The sequence below is a fragment of the Capra hircus genome, chromosome 6 (assembly GCF_001704415.2).
Source record: "Capra hircus breed San Clemente chromosome 6, ASM170441v1, whole genome shotgun sequence".
Lineage (NCBI taxonomy): Eukaryota > Metazoa > Chordata > Mammalia > Artiodactyla > Bovidae > Capra > Capra hircus.
Genome location: NC_030813.1, coordinates 98,640,048 through 98,658,900, shown reverse-complemented (window position 1 = coordinate 98,658,900; position 18,853 = coordinate 98,640,048). Strand labels below are relative to the sequence as shown.

Genomic DNA, 18,853 nt, shown 5'->3' with positions numbered 1-18,853 from the left:
AACCACCAGGGAAGTCCCTCAAGACTTCTGCTATGTTTAGGTAAACCAGACTTTCTTTAAAATCACCTCTTTCCTCCTTTGGTGATTATGAAAAATGAACTCTTTGTGTCTTTCTTTTAGGAACTATAGATTTGGCTTATTGTGACATTCTTTACAGAGACTTGAAGAAAGGTCTTGAGGGACTTGTGCTCGAAAGCCTTCTTCATCTAATCTACTTAACAACTCCCTATGATATGGCTTCTCAGTGTGACCCTGATTGGATGATATACTTCAGGCAGGTGAGAAGATAAGATTTTTCAATACAGGCTAAAATAATTAATCACAGTATGATTTTTATCATGTGATTATTCTTTTTTTTTTGCTATTAAAATATACTTGAAATTGGGCCTTTTGAAAGATGAAAAGCCCAATTTCAAATACATTTTCATAGCCAGAAAAAAGACTCAGACGATAAAGAATCTGTCTGCAGTGCAGGAGACCTGGGTTTGATCCCTGGCTCGGGAAGATCTGCCAGAGAAGGGGAATGGCAATCCAATCCAGTATTCTTGCCTCAAGAATTCCATGGATGGAGAAGCCTGGTGGGTTAGTCCATGTGAACTGCAAAGAGTCAGACATGACTGAGCGACTAATACTTTTTGTGGCAAGAGCATTTTTTGTTTGTTTCACTTAAATATTTTCTGTTAAATGTAAACATGTTCATTGTCGAAAAAATAAAGAAAGGTGCAGAAGAGAAGAAAGGACCATGTCTGGTCCCCATCCCTCCAAGGTGGTTACTCTTGCGATGTGGGGACCACTACATTTTCTAATGCCTGAAGTGTAAAGAAAACCATCGCTGATGGTTGAGAGTTTAATTACATGAAAGCTCTGTCAGAGTCACACACGGTGTCACGTCCTGTCACACCAAACCCAGTGATGTTGATACCTGAGAAGGAATAATCATCTTTATCGCCAGGATCAAGGTGGAACTGGCTGTACTTATCACAAAACCAAGTGGCAGAGGACAGTCTGCTATGATTTTACTCGGAACAGGCGGTGGCGGTGTGCAGGTCTTCCCAGGCGGCATAGTGGCAAAGAATCTACCTGTCAGTGCAGGAGACACAGGTTTGACCCCTGGGTCAGAAAGACCCCCTGGAACGGGAAGTGGCAACCCGTCCCAGTATCCTTGCTTGGAGAAGCCCATGGACAGAGGAGCCTGGCAGGTTACAGTCCATGAGCTGGTCATGACTGAGCACATGCACACAAACACATGTATATAAACAGTGCTGCTGCTAAGTCGCTTCAGTCATGTCTGACTCTGTGCAGCCCCATAGACGGCAGCCCACCAGGCTCCCCCGTCCCTGGGGTACTCCAGGCAAGAACACTGGAGTGGGTTGCCATTGCCTTCTCCAATGCATGAAAGTGAAAAGAGAAAGCGAAGCCGCTCAGTCGTGTCCAACTTGCAGCGACCCCATAGACTTCAGTCTACCAGGCTCCTCTGTCCATGGGATTTTCCAGGCAAGAGTACTGGAGTGGGTTGCCATTGCCTTCTCCGTATAAACAGTGTGGTTACTCCCAAAACCTTTCCCTCCTATCCCTCCCTAGACATCTCCCGTATGAAACATAAACACAGTCCATGAAAATCATAGACCATGGTTACAGTATTTGTGGCCATGTCTTTAAGTTCATTCTATTAAAGTTTGTTATATTTTAATAATACATTAAAAGTATTGCAAGCTTGTAAGTAAAATACTTGTAAGTAAATACTTGTGTTATTTGTATTACTTATAATGCAATACTTGTAAGTAAAATTTGTGTTATTTTTCATAGATTTTTATAATGATGAAAATGTGATATGACTACTAGATTTGGTTAGTGGCAGACTTTTTAAAGTTACAGTTTAATTTTTCTCTGTATTCTTTTTCTGTGTAGTTTAACCAACTAAGTCCAGCAGAACAAAATGTTGCTGCTCTGGTTGGAGTCTCTGAGAACTATATTGGGAAGAAAGCATCAGGTCAAGCTATTAGGAAGGTACGTACCATCGTCTTCTTTTTTTTTTCTTTCCTAAATAGCTAAGTTCACGTAACAGAAATTAATGCTGTCATCTCATCTCCTTTGTTTGTTTGATTGTTTTGGTTCACTTTTTTGTCTTTAATATAATTACCACTTTACTATTCAAAACATCTGCAAACCAGAAATTTAGGTATATTTTAAAAATAATGTTCTTTCTGGGTGGTTGTGAAGGCCCTTTTTAGTGTACCTTTGTATTTCTAAAATAGCCATGCACATCTAAGACTCTTAGCATAGGAAAAGGTCAACCTTATTAATCTGTTTTTCTTAGGCTACTCATTATGGTTTAAATTATAACAATTGTAAAATATTTTCACAATGTTATAGAAGAGAATCCTGAAATAAGTTCAGTTCATGGGAGAAAAGTTTTCTAGAAACTTTTTCTTAAGCATCCACTTGGCATCAGGAATTCTAACATAAGACGAGTTTTTGGATTTTTGTTTTTGCTGGTGCTTTTCGTTGTCCCAAAGAACTACCAATGTGCTTGAAGTACATAAAGCATTTTAGTAGGTTGAAGCAGGGAAGCCAAGTACTCTTGTGTGGTATCTTATATTTTTGTCTTTTAAAGTTAAGTCAACAAACAAGAATCAAGTTCTGAATGCGCCACTAACTGTACGAGAAGTAAAAATAATTCTTTGACAAACACACATTCATTTCCTTAATTAACATAATTTTCTGCCTCATAATAATTACAAGAAGGCAATGGCACCCCTCTCCAGTACTCTTGCCTGGAAAATCCCATGGGCAGAGGAGCCTGGTAGGCTGCAGTCCTTGGGGTCACACAGAGTTGGACACGACTGAGCGACTTCACTTTCACTTTTCACTTTCATGCTTTGGAGAAGGAAATGGCAACCCACTCCAGTGTCCTTGCCTGGAGAATCCCAGGGACGGGGGAGCCTGGTGGGCTGCCATCTATGGGGTCGCGCAGAGCCGGACACGACTGAAGCCACTTAGCAGCAGCAGCGTAATAATTACACTTTTTTTTTTCAATTTTCATTTTCTTTGGTAATCTAATCTTCATTGAAGCCTAATGATCTTACCTACCATTTCCCTGTATATCTTTTAAATTTATATAGATATTACTATTTCATTTTGAAAAATGGAACATGTTTTACTTACACTTGAATTGAATGGTGAAGCTGTCCCCTGTGTTGAAGTATCAAAAAAGTATAAGTGCATGGTACTTCAGTATTCCTGTTGTCAATATTTAGATTGGGTCTTTTACCTCAGAAGTGACTATTGTTTAGACCTTCAGAATGTTGAATAAAAATATTTCCTAAAACAAACCTTTTGTTTCAAACTCTAAAATATATTTAAAAAAACATATTAATCTGGAGCTCATTACCAAGTAATAAACAGTTATAAAATCATGTTGCAATAATGCATCTTTTGAAACTTGAATCAGAATTTATTTTTGTTACATTTTATAAAACAGTAAATGTTTGTTCAATTTATAATTATTTAAAATAGTATGAGCATGGATTTAATTACAAATGAACAAGTTACTATTTTAATACTTTATAAGTATCTTTTTAAACAAATTTCTAGAGAACATATTTGCTTAAAATCTACTTGATTTCTCCACATTGGAAAGGACCTTTTTAAACATTTGTTGTAAAAGATCTTGAAATTGGCATAAAGTGACTTATCTCGCCGTGTAATATAATTATGTCATTTTTCTTGGCTGAGAAAATACATTCTAAGCAAAAATCTGCATTGACTCAATTTATAGTTAATAATGAAGGTGCACTAAAGTTGGGAAATTAAAAAGTGATCTTTTCCTAGATGTTATTCAACTATCATGCCTTTTCAGCTTAAAGCTTTTAAAAGGGTGATCTAGTATCAAACATAGAGAATCTAAAATTCTTATGTCCTTCAATGTGCTCATCTAAGTTCTCAAACATTCTAAGTTCTCATCTTAAACATTCTTTTACTATAGTAGAGGATATAATTTTATATTTTAAACCTCCCTTTTCTCTTTAAAGTTCATTCTTTTTTTTTCTCTCTGATTTCAAGCATGCGTTACTCAGTCTTTGAGTTAGCTTGGTATTAGCTATGAAGTGCTTTACACAAAAAATAATCACTAGGCACCACAGGCCAAAGCACATATACAGAATAGAAATTATCAACTACAGGAAGCATTCAGTGTTTTAATTTCTGGAAACATTAATTATTTACCATGACCAGGTTTAAGTCATAGGAGCTAATATTTACTCTTAGTTTACAGTATAAACAAGCTTATTAACATATTTAAATAAACACATTTGTCTAATTTATAATCACAGTCATATATATATATGTAGAATATATATATATGTGTGTGTGTGTGTGTGTGTGTGTGTGTGTGTATGTATGTATGTGTGTGTACCCAACCTGTAAGTACTACCTGAGGCTTCCCTGGTGGCTCAGTGGCTCAGACAGTAAAAGAATCTGCCTGCAATGCAGGAGACCCAGCAGGAAGATCCCCTGGAGAAGGGCATGGCAACCCACTGCAGCATTCTTGCCTGGAGAATTCCATGGACAGAGGAGCCTGGTGGGCTATAGTCCATGGGGTCACAAAGAGTTGGACACGACCGAGCGACTAACACTCAACACTATAAATTCTACAGTAAATGTAAAGGTTTTCCCAACTCCTTCTCTTCCCGTATTCTTTTCCTAAGGCTGCCATCACAAATTAGCACAAACCCGGTGTCTTAAAACAACAGAGCTTTATTCTGTTACAGGTCAGGAGGCCAGAAGTCCGAAATCAAGATGCTGGCAGAGTTGTTTCTTCTAGAGGCTTAAGGAAGAACCATCTTGCCTCTCTCGTGGCCTTTGGTGGTTGTTAGCAATCCTTGTAGTCACCATCTCACCACAGTCTGCCTCCTTCTGTCTTCATACCAGTTCCTCTGTCACTCATGTCCTCTCTCTTATAAGGATATCAGTCATTGACTATTGGGCTCAAGGGCCCCCTGTATATCCAGGATGGTTTCATCTCAAGATCCTTTGCTAATTACATCTGCAGAGATTCCCTTCCAAATTAGGTCACGTTCAGAGGCACCAAGGTTTAGGAATTGAGTATATCTTTTGAGGAGGGACAGTTCAACTCACTACACTCCCTACAGAAGGAAATTTAAATTGGAAACAGTTTGACATATCTCTTTTTTTATACACTTGGAAAAAATAATACTTTGAACTAACCTAAAGTACATTTGTTATGACTTCGATTTATTTCTGTAGAACCACTCTGTCCTCTCCCTGCTGTGTGCAGCTTCATTCTCATTCCCTTTTGTCCAGTTTGAATGTGGTGTACATTTTAAGCAGGTCCAATACATGAATTTATTTGTGTCTTTCTAGAAGGTGGACAAGAATATTGTCAACAGACTGTACCTGTCTTTCATTCTTTATACTTTGCTCAAAGAGACCAACATTTGGAGTGTGTCTGAAAAGTTTAACATGCCTCGAGGATATATACAAAGCCTTCTCTCTGCAGCTGCGGCATTCTCCTCCTGTGTGTTACATTTCTGTGAGGTAATTCCGTTAACTAGATGATACATGCTTGGCACATCTTGATGTTTTGGTCAAAGTGAACAGAACTCTTTTTAAAAATATTTATTTACTTATTTTAATTGGAGGATAATTACAGTATTGTGATGTTTTTTGCCATCAATATGAATCGGCCACGAGTATACATGTGTTCCCTCTCTCCTGAACCCCCTCCCTAGAATTCTTCCTGTTATTTTTCAGTTTACACTCTTTGTCCTCATCCTAAAAGCATTCTGTTCAAATCCCTCCACCTCTGCCATGTTTCCTCATAGTAATTTTGCTCAGAGTTGTTGTTCGCCTCTGGCTTTACGCAACTTCCAGAGTTTACCAAAGGGCGAGTCCTTTCTGAGCCCCCTACCACACATACTGAATTCTGAAATATCTTATGACATTTCAATCCTGCGAATCTCTTCTGTTTTGCAGGAGCTTGAGGAGTTCTGGGTTTACAGGGCCCTTTTGGGAGAACTCACCAAGAAGCTGACCTACTGTGTAAAGGCAGAGCTAATCCCGCTCATGGAAGTGACTGGGGTTTTAGAGGTTAGTGACTTGTTAGCTCCCCAACTGAGATGATTTCAGCTCACAGAAAAATCAGGTTTTACTGCTGTGTCACAGAGTAAGTGGCAACAATAGCCATATTACTCATTTATCATGGGAATCTTTTTTATTTGTTTTTAATAAATTGCTGCCCTGGCCTCCCTCAAATCCCTATCAGTCCAGAAGCAGTCCTGATGTAAAGTCACATTTGTGGATAAATGTAGCAGTAGAGACAGGGTGATTCTCCCCAAGTGCGCGTGCCACCCCTCTTTCCTCCAAGCAGGCGTGTGTGCCGTGCCTTCCTCCTCTCCAGCAGAGACTCCCCTTCTGACTCACTGTCAGTTTAGACAGTGCTAGTTGAAGGTGGGGACTGCTCGGTGGCAGTGAGGGTCATTTACATTTTCTAAGAGAATGAGATGAAGGTTTCCTCAGCTGGTTTCTCAGCTTTCTATTTTTGATCAACCCTTGCTTTCTGTTTATTCTGTTATTCAGTTCTTAAGCCAGAGGAATTCTGCTTGGGAAAGCGTGCACACTCATACATACACTCACGTACACACTCCAGAGGTCCCTGTGTAGATAGTGAGAACATTCTAAGGATACTGAACTAAAACATTTGATTAAAAATTTGAACTAATGCCCCTCCCCCAAGTACCCTAAGGAGTTTTTTGTTTCTTTAATAATTAATTAATTAATTAATTTCTTACTGTCATTGTGGCACGTGGGCTTAGTTGCCCCACAGCATGTGGGATCCTAACCTTAACCAGGGATCGAACCCACATCTTCTGCATTGGAAGGTGGATTCTTAACCACTGGATCACCAGAGAAGTCTCCAGGTTTCTAATTGCTGATTGCTGCTGCTGCTAAGTTGCTTCAGTTGTGTCCGACTCTGGGTGACCCCATATATGACAGCAAACAGGCTCCCCCGTCCCTGGGATTCTCCAGGCAAGAACACTGGAGTGGGTTGCCATTTCCTTCTCCAAGGCATGAAAGTGAAAAGTGAAAGTGAAGTCGCTCAGTCGTGTCCAACTCTTCACGACCCCATGGACTGCAGCCTACCACACTCCTCTGCCCATGGGATTTCCCAGGCAAGAGTACTGGAGTGGGTTGCCATTGCCTTCTCTGATTTCTGATTGCAGCACATATCAATTGACTTCAGCTACACAGAAAACTAGCTCTCTTGCAGTCAGATTAGAGCCACCTAAATTATTTTAAAATTCTTCTAAAACACTTAAAATTCCTTCAGATTCTGATGTGTTATCTTTTCATATTTACTTTATTATCTTAGTTTATTCCTGTCTCTTGCAAGTGAATTTTTCCCTTCAGTAAAACACTTAATTATTTTTTCCTAATCCCCGATTCTGATCCTAATGATTTTTATAAATACTTTGCAGGGTCGAGCAAGACAGTTATACAATGCAGGTTATAAAAGTCTAACACACTTAGCTAATGCAAATCCTGAAGTGCTGATAAGGACAATTGATCATTTATCAAGACGCCAGGCCAAGCAAATTGTTTCATCAGCCAAGGTAAGCAAACAAGGCATTTTTTAATCTTTATGATATTTTACAGAGTTATCTCCTTATACTTTAGACATATTAACTATAGGCACAAAAATATATATTCACAATATGTGGATAAAAATAGTGCATATGTCATGATACAAGGCTTGTTAAAAAGAGAAAAAGGATCTCCTAAAAAATAAAGGCACTTTTAAGAGTTCATTGACATATAAGGAACTCTGAACTCACTGAAGTCTGCCTCCTACTACTCTTGTCACAGAAGTCCTTTCCTCAGCATCCCCAACATCTGGTCTTCTCACCTTCAAACATCCCCACTGACAAGGAATTTACAACCTGGAGAACTAAGTTTTATTTTTGGACTCAGTGTTACAAACAGCATCCCAGTATAATGAGGCTGCCTTAAAATGCCTACCATGGTATCATAGTACTACCTCTGCAACCAGGCTCTTCCTTTTCTCATTTGGTGGTTTTTCACATACTTGAAAGGAGATCCAACCAGTCCATTCTAAAGGAGATCAGTCCTGGGTGTTCTTTGGAAGGAATGATGCTAAAGCTGAAACTCCAGTACTTTGGCCACCTCATGCGAAGAGTTGACTCATTGGAAAAGACCCTGATGCTGGGAGGGATTGGGGGCAAGAGGAGAAGGGGACGACAGAGGATGAGATGGCTGAGATGGCATCACTGACTCGATGGACGTGAGTCTGAGTGAACTCCGGGAGTTGGTGATGGACAGGGAGGCCTGGAGTGCTACGATTCATGCGGTCGCAGAGAGTCAGACACGACTGAGCGACTGAACTGAACTGAAAACAGCTCTTGTTGCCTCCAAAGGTTTCTCTTTTCTGTTTCTTTCACCTGTAGTCAACAGTCTACTCTAAGGTTCACTATCCTGGTTACATTTTGCTAGGTGCAATCTAGGTTGTCAGTACCCTCCTGCCCCATGTGGGTAAATCCATTATGCAGCAGTTAGGGGTTATTTGGACTGCCCAGGTGGCTCAGCAGTAAAGAATTCACCTGCCACTGCAGGAGACATGGGTTCAATCCCTGAGTCGGGAACATACCCTGGAGAAGGAAAAGGCAACCCACTCCAGTATCCTTGCCTGGAAAATCCCATGGACAGAGCAGCCTGGCGGGCTACAGTCCATGGCATCGTATCCAAGAGTTGGACACAATTTAACAACCCAGTAGCAAGGGATTATTTCCTTCTTGATCTCAACTATATTTCCATCCTTGTGGTCTGGAATTGTGTAGTTGTGTGTGTGTGGTTTTTTTAAGTTCATTGTTACACTATTGTCGTATATAAATCGAACTGACTGAAAAGTAAGTTTCCAGCTTACTTTTTTGAAAGGCTCTCCCATTGTTTGTATTTCTGTGACTGATCTTCACCACAGCCCTCTCAGGACACTACAACTTGTCCTATTAGATAAGGAGTTCTTTGGGTTGATAGGGTTGAAATTGTAATTATTTCATTGCTGGAGCACCTAGCACGGTATTCAGCCTATAGTAGATGTTTAACAAATATTTGAATAACTAAATAAATGAGATTTAAAGAAATGAAGTGATTTACTCAAGGAAACATAGCTAGTCAGTAAGTAGTAGAGCAAGACTATAGTATTAGACTATATGTTATTAAAGATACAAAGGGGAACTTCCATGGTGGTCCAGGAGTTAAGACTTGCCCTTCCAATGCAGGGGGTCTGGGAGCTAAGATCTCACATGCCTCACAGCCAAAATACCAAAACATAAAACATGAGCAACATTGTAACAAATTTAATATAGACTTTTAAAGTCCACATCAAAAAAAAAAAAGTATACAGAGGGAACTGCAGTATCAATGGCCAAAATATTTAATAAGTGACTTTAAATGTCAAAAGTATTAGACAACTTCAGGCACAATAATGTGCATAATGTTATGCTTTATATCAAATTGGTAGAGAGAGTGGTTTTTTTCTTCTATGATTTTTATTGAGCTTTTTGTTATAAAATGTTGTAAGAGAAATAATGCAAGTATTTCACACCAATATACACAAACCCAGTGGCAACAAATACCAACATTTGATTTCCATTGTTTTTAAAGAAAGGGGAAAAATCATTATTCAAATATTCATTGACATCTACTATGTACTAGGTTTAGAAATACTTTCTTTGTTTATCATGCTCCTTTTGAAATTAACCATATTAGTTTTAGGAGCTTGAATAAAAGTTTTCTTTGAAACACTGATAGTGGCAGCTTATGGTAAATGGTGCTGCTGGATTTGTGGTTTTTGAAGGAGAAGGTTTAACTCCAGGACCAAAGAAGATTCTCAGTCACTCAGAGCTTTGTGTGCAAAATTTTATTTTAAAGTGACAGAACAGAGAAAGCTTCTGACATAGACATCAGAAGTGGATAGAAAGAGTACCTGCCTCACTAGTTTAAGTTGCGCCTTCTCAACTGGCTGCTGAGACTAGATAAAAAGAATGCCTCAAGGTTGTAAGAGTTCCACCAGACCCTTTCCCAAGGCATACATCCTGAGATAACTTTGGCACAAGATTAGCCAGGGAGAACGGGTCCAGGGCAAGGTCTCTGGGCTAGATACACTGTTGCTGTGTAATCAGGGGTACAAGTCTTGAGAAACAGGTTCCCAGGCAAGATTCTTAACAATTATAATCATTTAACGTAGAGCCTAAGGAAAGCATTTCCACGAGTAAGACATTGTGCTGTGTGATCATTAGTTCAGGACCTATAGAAAGCCTAATGTATCGCGCAAGATACATTGTCGCACAAGGCTTAAGGAGAGCATGAGCCAGCATGTTCACCTCCTTCAGTTCAGTTCAGTTCAGTCACTCAGTCATGTCCGACTCTTTGACCCCATGGACTGTAGCACTCCAGGCCTCCCTGTCCATCACCAACTCCCAGAGCTTGCTCAGACTCATGTGCATCAAGTCGGTGATGCCATCCAACACCCGGAGCTTGCTCAAACTCATGTCCATCAAGTCGGTGATGCCATCCAACCATCTCATCCTCTGTCACCCCCTTCTCCCACCTTCAGTCTTTCCCAGCATCAGGGTCTTTTCCAATGAGTCAGTTCTTCGCATCAGGTGGCCAAAGTATTGGAGCTTCTGCTTCAGCATCAGTCCTTCCAGTGAATACTCAGGACTGATTTCCTTTAGGATTGACTGGTTTGATCCCCAAAGGGCCCCAAGCTTTAACTCTCTCAATAGGTTTTTAAAAGATAGCATACTAAACTGTGAGGATTAATAAAATCTATATATATATAGGGTAACATTTTTAAGAACCAATTAAATTTTTTCAAAATTGTCTTAAATTTTATAGGTTAAAAGTTAATTTTAAGTGGCTGAGTCTTCAATAAAACAAACCTTTGAGAGTGTTAAAGCTCCATTATTTTTGGTATACCAAATGCAGTGATCAGCTAAAATGGCTCTAAATGCCTCAGCTTCATTTACTATAATTGCTGTTCTTAAGTGACCATTTTTCAATCTCATTATTAGTTTTAATATCTAGATTATGCTGATACATAAAGATTCAGGTATTGAATAGATGGTGGTAAAATGTTAGCAGTTCCCTAACAATGCATATTTTTGCTTCACATCTTGATTTTTTTATTGTAGATGCTGTTGCACGAGAAAGCAGAGGCTTTGCAAGAAGAAGTAGAAGAATTATTGAGATTGCCTTCTGATTTCCCTGGTATTGTGGCCTCTTCTACTGAAAAGGCATGAGGCTATCTGAGGAGCATTTTTAAGTATGAATTATTTATTGTACATGCATTTTATTAAAGCTCTCCTATAAGTTATAAATGAAAAAAATATATTTTAACTATATATTAAGAACTGTGGCTGATGTTTGAATAGTCCTCTCATCCATACTTACATAAATAATTATGCATTATTTCTCTAATCAAAAGTCTGGCATCCACCACAAAATGAAATCCAAGTTTCCCAGTGTATCCCCAGCCTACCTTTGCAACCAGACCTTTCATTATCCTCTTACCCATTTCTTTCATCAAACTGGACTATTTGCAGTTCCAGAATTTTCCCTGGGATTCACAAACCCACTATTTCCTATCTGCCTTATACTATTCCCAGTGCATGGATAATTATCTTTAAAATGGATTATATACTTTGTTTTAACTAAAAATGCTCAAATACTGTCTCCTGTATGAAATTGTCTAAGTTCAGCCTCATCCCCACCCTATCCGTGGGTTCTTTCCCTCCTCTAATTATTGTGAGCCCCTCATTCATGCCCAGGTCTTTATAATGCTTTATTAATGTCTGCAATCCCCTGGAGGGCCAAGGCCTGTGTTATGGTCTTTGTATGCCACATAGTACCTACACAGTTTGCTGCACAAAGTAAGGACCTCTGTGAAAAGTGAATTCTTACTCAAATTGATAATTTAAAGATTCTCTTTAAACACAACTTAAATATTACCTCTCCCCCCTCCCTTTTCTGATTCTTAGGTCAAATGTAGATGACTGGTTAAACTGGGAAAAGAGTAATTACTATTATTTATAAGTACTGAACTGGTTTAGTTCAGTATAAAGCTTATGAAGCTTTCCTCACGTGTCTGAGAGACATCCATTGGCAACTGTGCAGATAGATCCACAGTCTCAGTGCTCTGTGCCTCAACATTTAGCTCATTGTAATTTGGGCACACCTCAGAGATGTTATGAGTTCAGTTCCAGACCACCACAAAAAAGTGATTGTTGCAATAAAGCAAGTCATATGAATTTTTTGGCTTCTCAATGCATATGAAGTTATGTTTACACTATACCGGAATCTATTAAGTGTGCAATAGCATTATGCCTAAAAGAAAACAACATATATACCTTAATAAAAAATATTGTTGAAAAACTCTAACCGTCATCTGAGCCTTTGCTGAGTTGTAATCTTTTTGCGACAGTAACATCAAAGATCATGTTAACAAATGTAAGAATAATGACAGAGTTTGAAATATTGTTAGAATTACCAAAATGTAACACAAAGATACAAAGTGAGCAGATGCTATTGGAAAAATGATGCCAATAAAATTAGAGTAATTTGACCAAGGTCCTGTGCTATTGATATTTGTTGCAAAGCAGGGACTTCAGTCGCTTAGTTGTGTCCGACTCTTTGCGACCCCATGAATCGCAGCACTCCAGGCCTCCCTGTCCATCACCAACTCCCGGAGTTCACCCAAACTCATGAACGATCCCAATCTAAAGTCCATGCATGCATGCTCAGTCCTGTCGACTCTTTGCAACTGCACAGACTGTAGCCCACCAGGGTCCTCCATCCATGGGATTTCCCAGGTAAGAATACTGGAGTGGATTGCCGTTTCCTCCTCCAGGGGATCTTCCTTACTCCAGGGATCAAACCTGCATCTCCTGCATTGGCAGGCAGGTTCTTTACCACTGAGCTGCCTGGGACACCAAAGTCTGTGCAGTTAACCATTATACAGTCTGGCCTTGGTAGAATTTTCCCTGTTTCGTCCTTCCTGGGTGTCTCTTTCACCTGACCTTGATTTTGTCTCCAGCATGACATCACATCACCACACCTCACGCCCTCGTGTGAGGTACAGGACAGCATCCGAATGCCCTGGTGGAGTCCCAGGCTGCTCTGCATGTATTCTATCTGTTGCAGCTAAAAAGTTGTAAGAGAGCAGCTGGCCGCCTGCTGGCTGCTTGGACTCAGCCATGAGGTTGTCCACAGTCCACTGGTCCACAGTTGAGTCTTCAGTGTTTTAAAATCTGGACACCCCAGCTGTATTAGTTTGCCCAAGTGAGTAAGTCTGTAAGTAAGCCCTGATTCTTGCTAATCAATTTATGAGGCTGATATATAGTTTATTTTATTAATTTATTAAGGTTAGAGGCAGCAGGTTGGAGGAATACCTTTTCAGAAACTAGAAAACCTGTGCCTGCAGTTTGGGACCATCTGCTCTGCCCCCAGTCAGTGTGTCAGTAAGGCGAGCCAACTGAAAGTGTACCAAGGGTAGTGATGGCTGATCAGCCCTAAAAGATTTTAAAATATAAAGAAATTGACAGTTCAGCTCTAGAGAAGAAAAGCAGATTAGTGGGAACACAATAGAGAATAAAAATGGATTCAAAGACATTTAAGAATTTAATGTGTAATAAGCATGGCCAACCTAGATAACATATTGAAAAGCAGAGACATTACTTTGCCAACAAAGGTCCATTTAGTCAAGGCTATGGTTTTTCCAGTGGTCATGTATGGATGTGAGAGGTGGACTGTGAAGAAAGCTGAGTGCCAAAGAATTGATGCTTTTGAACTTTAGTGTTGGAGAAGACTTTTGAGAGTCCCTTGGACTGCAAGGAGATCCAACCAGTTCACTCTAAAGGAGATCAGTCCTGGGTGTTCTTTGGAAGGACTGATGCTAAAGCTGAAACTCCAGCACTTTGGCCACCTCATGCAGAGAGTTGACTCATTGGAAAAGACTCTGATGCTGGGAGGGATTGGGGGCAGGAGGAAAAGGGGATGACAGAGGATGAGATGGCTGGATGGCATCACTGACTCGACGGACATGAGTTTGAGTGAACTCCGGAAGACGGTGATGGACAGGGAGGCCTGGTGTGCTGCAATTCATGGGGTCGCAAAGAGTCGGACACGACTGAGCAACTGAACTGAACTGAATTGAAGCATGGTTTTTCAGTTTTGATTGATAGAAACCCAGGTATATCTAGCTTAAACAAAAAAGAAAATATAGTGGCCACATTCTTAAACATGACAGCAATCACACTGGTCTCGGAGCAACTAGAACCAGAGACTAGCCTCTCAGGGCTTGCCACCTCTTCTTTGTCAGGCAACTCTAGACCGACTGACTCAGTGGCTTCAAGATGAAAGCAGAAAGAGCTCTCTGCTGCCATCCCAGGTGGAGAAATCCCTGAAGAGATTCTGTTTGGTCTAATTGGTCCTTCACCCGCCTCTGAGGCCAAGATCTAGAGTTTTTGCTTTGTGTTAGTTTTTTCAGAAGTTGGAGGGAAGGAGTGGTGGGCAAAGAAGTACAGAGAACACTTAAGTCACAGTGGAGAAGATGGATCACTCCAAGAATGGCTTTCAAACGACGGCTGCATCACGTTTTAGGAAAATATTCAGCTGAATTTCAACCTGTGTTCTTAAACCAACTTAAGTTTTAGGTAAAATGAGAAGATCTGAATGTGGACTTCTTGGTGGTGTCATCTGACTTCTCTGAAGCATCAAGAAGTGTACCTATAGTTCCCTTGAATTGAGCTTCAACACATTAAAATTTTAGCAATTCTTGTGTTGCTGTCCAGTTTTCCTTTTTGGATTTTTTTCAAGCTATGAGCAAGATTGCCCATTTCTAGAGTGCTTAACTTCACAATGACCTTTCTTATGTCCTAGCTTTTTTGGATTTGCATTATGAGCTTAAACAATCACCACCAAAAGAAAAGAATTTTTTTTTTCTATTGGGTACAGCAAATTTTTGATCAAGTTTAGGCATTTCAAATGCAGCTATCCTCTCAACAAATATCCAAACTGCTATTTTTTTCAGGAAGGACTAAGAATCACTGCAGCTTTTGGATTCCATACCAATATGATAAAAGTAGTACAAAGACATGTAAGCATTGTTATACTTAGTTTTCTTTGACAATTTCCAGTAATTTAGAATCATACTGATAAATTTGCATTTTCTTTTGTTACTGTCAATGATAATAAGGATGACAATAAACCACCATTTATTGAGGGCTTACACGGATGTGAGAGTTGGACTGTGAAGAAAGCTGAGCGCTGAAGCATGGATGCTTTTGAACTGTGGTGTTGGAGAAGACTCTTAAGAGGCCCTTGGACTGCAAGGCGATCCAACCATTCCATTCTGAAGGAGATCAGCCCTGGGATTTCTTTGGAGGGAATGATGCTAAAGCTGAAACTCCAGTACTTTGGCCACCTCATGCGAAGAGTCGACTCATTGGAAAAGACTCTGATGCTGGGAGGGATTGGGGGCAGGAGGAGAAGGGGTCGACAGAGAATGAGATGGCTGGATGGCATCACTGACTCGATGCACATGAGTCTGAGTGAACTCCAGGAGTTGGTGATGGACAGGGAGGCCTGGCGTGCTGCGATTCATGGGGTCGCAAGGAGTCAGACACGACTGAGTGACTGAACTTAACTGAACTGACTGACCCTGTGCCAACAATATGTTAAATGTTTTGTATGCATAGAGATTCCTTACTGAGGAATCTGAGGTACATTATCGTTTTCTACCCTGTGTTACAAATGAAGAAAGTGTGGTTTGCCCAGGATCACTCCATTGATAAGGAAGAGAGCCTAGGTCACAGCTAGATTAGACTGGTAGTTCTTTCTTTGTGTTTATTCGTATGGGAATGGCAACTCTCTCCACTATTCTTACCTGGAGAATTCCCATGGACAGAGGAGCCTGGTGGGCTACAGTCTATGGGATTGCAAAGAGTTGGACACGACTGAGTGACAAACACACACACATACAAATTCGCATTACAGGCTACCCTATGTGTGTTTGGAAAGGATTTGATCATGATGGCTGCTGCTGCTGCTGCTGCTAAGTCGCTTCAGTCGTGTCCAACTCTGTGCAACCCCATAGACGGCAGCCCACCAGGCTCCCCTGTCCCTAGGATTCTCCAGGCAAGAACACTGGAGTGGGTTGCCATTTCCTTCTCCAATGCATAAAAATGAAAAGTAAAAGAAGTTGCTCAGACAGCATATATAATAGGCCTTCTCCTGCCTAAAATGCTATGAAGTGATGACAAATATGATGTGATAAATTAGCATGCTTCATTTATAAATAGTCTTTTGATCTCTCTCTTTCGTACGTGGTTGCCCAAGTGATATGTGGTCACTTGGAGTACTTGAAGATATGATAATTCTCTTTCAGGAGAGCATATGTATGTAATGTATAAAAATTTTGCTATTAGAATTAACACTGCCACTCAAGAGGAAATGAATGATTTTACTCTAGCTGAACCAAATGTATTAGATGATTAAACCTCCCCCAAAGGAGATTTATGCACAGAGAAGTTTCCTTTTTTATAGAAGTTAACTATGGTAAATACCTACCATTTTTATTAATTGCATCTTCTCCAGTGAAAAGATTTTTTACTTATCCCTTCAACAACTTAAGTAAAATGTAGAAGTTCTATCCGTACTTGACTCAAAAAAAGCAACAGCAAAAAAGATCCGATTATCACGGAGATTGGAAGTTTGCAACCCTAATTTCTGAGGGGTTTTATGAGCCATGTATTCCATGACATTTCCCCTAAGTTTGTTTTCTGTCTTCAAAGAGGCATAAAGTGTGTTATTATAATAAAGAGATATGCATAAATCTAGGGAAATGTAGGCTATCAGTAATGTAAGTATAAAGAACCAGCTATTATAATGCTGTGTGCTAAATCAGTGTCTTTTATAATAAAACATAATATTACTGTATGATAACACACAAAATTGGAAAAATTCTACTCACTCTACATGAAGTACAGTAACACTAGTTTAATTCTGTGTAAATTTGTAAGCACTTTGAGAGTCTACTGCCCATTCTAGAAATGGTGAAGGAATTCAGCATTTTGCTGAAATTCGTTAGAATCATTCAAAAGCTCAATGAAAACATGTGCATGCATTTTACTAAAGAGTGTCGATGCGCTTAGCCTGCTATTAGTTACAGGTGAAAAGCAAAAGGGGGACTATCTGATTCTTGTTTCTTTTAGGAGCAGTAGAGCATAAATGGCTTCCCAAAGAACCCACTTGCCGGTGCAGGAGATATAAGAGACAGGGGTTCGATCCCTGGGTCAGGAAGATCCCTGGAGTAGGAAATGGCAGCAACTCATTCCAGTATTTTTACCTGGAGAATCCCATGAACATAGGACCCTGGCGGGCTACCATCCACAGGGTAGCAAAGAGTTGGACACAAGTGAAGTGACTTAGAATAAGTACGTGAACCACGAGCCGCTGCTGGTGTGAAAGTGACATAGTGAAGCACTGCGTAACAAACGCTTGTAAGGCACTAGAGACAGAGAAGTAGAAGGCAGTGTTTTTGAAGGGAGAACTGGTGAAAGAGGTCAACCACAGACTGAAAGAGGGCTGGGCATATCTGAACAGAGGGAGCAGGGCAGAGAGGGAACAGGGGGCGTGAAAGACAACAGGGGCGTTGTCTTCTAGCTGCGCTGTGCGAAGGGAAGGCTGCAAGCCACGCCATCTGTATATCTGTGTTTTCAAAACAGTAACTAGAAACCACAAAAGCAGCAACAGGTGACTTGTGCTGAGCCATCTCTACGTTCGCACCTGAATCACCTTGTGATCAATGAAAAGCCCTGGTGAAACTTGACCTGACAGGTGGACACGTGTGACCGTGAACCATCTGGAGATCAAGTTCACAACCTTGGCCTTGTTGGCACTGTGATCTGTCTGTCCAGTCCTTGCTCCCTAGGGCAGAAATAAAATGTCTGAGCTTTGTCAAAGATAAGCTGGACACTAGGTAAAGCGGTAAGGATAGAATTCATTCAGTACTAAGTGCATGCTGGGAGGGATTGGGGGCAGGAGGAAAAGGGGACGACAGAGGATGAGATGGCTGGATGGCATCACCAACTCGATGGATGTGAGTCTGAGTGGACTCCGGGAGTTGGTGATGAACAGGGAGGCCTGACGTGCTGCGATTCATGGGGTCGCAAAGGGTCGGACACGACTGAGCGACTGAACTGACTGAACTGAACTGAAGTGCAGAGTGACTACACTGAAGCCTTTGTGGATCACAACAAACTGTGGAAAATTCTTTAATGGGAATACCAGACTGCCTGACCTGCCTCCTGAGAAACCTATATGCAGGTCAAGAAGCAGCGGTTAGAACTGGACATGGAACAGCAGACTGGTTCAAAGTTGGAAAAGGAGTACATCAAGGCTGTATATTGTCACCTTGCTTATATAATTTATATGCAGAGCACATTTGCAAAATGCCAGGCTGGATGAATCGCAAACTGGAATCATGATTCCAGGGAGAAATATCAACAACCTCAGATATGTGGATGATATGACTCTTAAAGGCAGAAAGTGAATAAGAAATAAAGAGCCTCTTGATAAGGATGGAAGAGGAAAGTGAAAAAGCTGGTTTAAAACTCAACATTCAAAAAACTAAGATAACAACATCCAGTCACATTACCTCACAGCAAACAGGGGGAAAAGTGGAAGCAATGACAGATTTTATTTTCTTGGGCTCCAAAATCACTACAGGTGGTGACTACAGCCATGAAATTAAAAG

General features: G+C 40.4%; 1 protein-coding gene across 3 annotated transcripts in view; it reads left to right on the top strand.

Moving 5' to 3' along the window:
* The window catches only part of HELQ (helicase, POLQ-like), a 40,937-nt gene extending 28,460 nt beyond the window's left edge, over positions 1-12,477 (top strand). For 2 of the 3 annotated variants that reach the window (XM_018049676.1, XM_018049679.1), the window contains 6 exons: positions 121-278; positions 1,909-2,007; positions 5,383-5,556; positions 5,995-6,108; positions 7,497-7,631; positions 11,232-12,477. In XM_018049676.1, coding sequence (XP_017905165.1) covers positions 121-278; positions 1,909-2,007; positions 5,383-5,556; positions 5,995-6,108; positions 7,497-7,631; positions 11,232-11,339 — 788 coding nt within the window. In that variant the 3' untranslated portion in view covers positions 11,340-12,477. The remainder of the gene's footprint in view (positions 1-120; positions 279-1,908; positions 2,008-5,382; positions 5,557-5,994; positions 6,109-7,496; positions 7,632-11,231) is intronic. The other variant, XM_018049677.1, reaches the window with a different exon arrangement.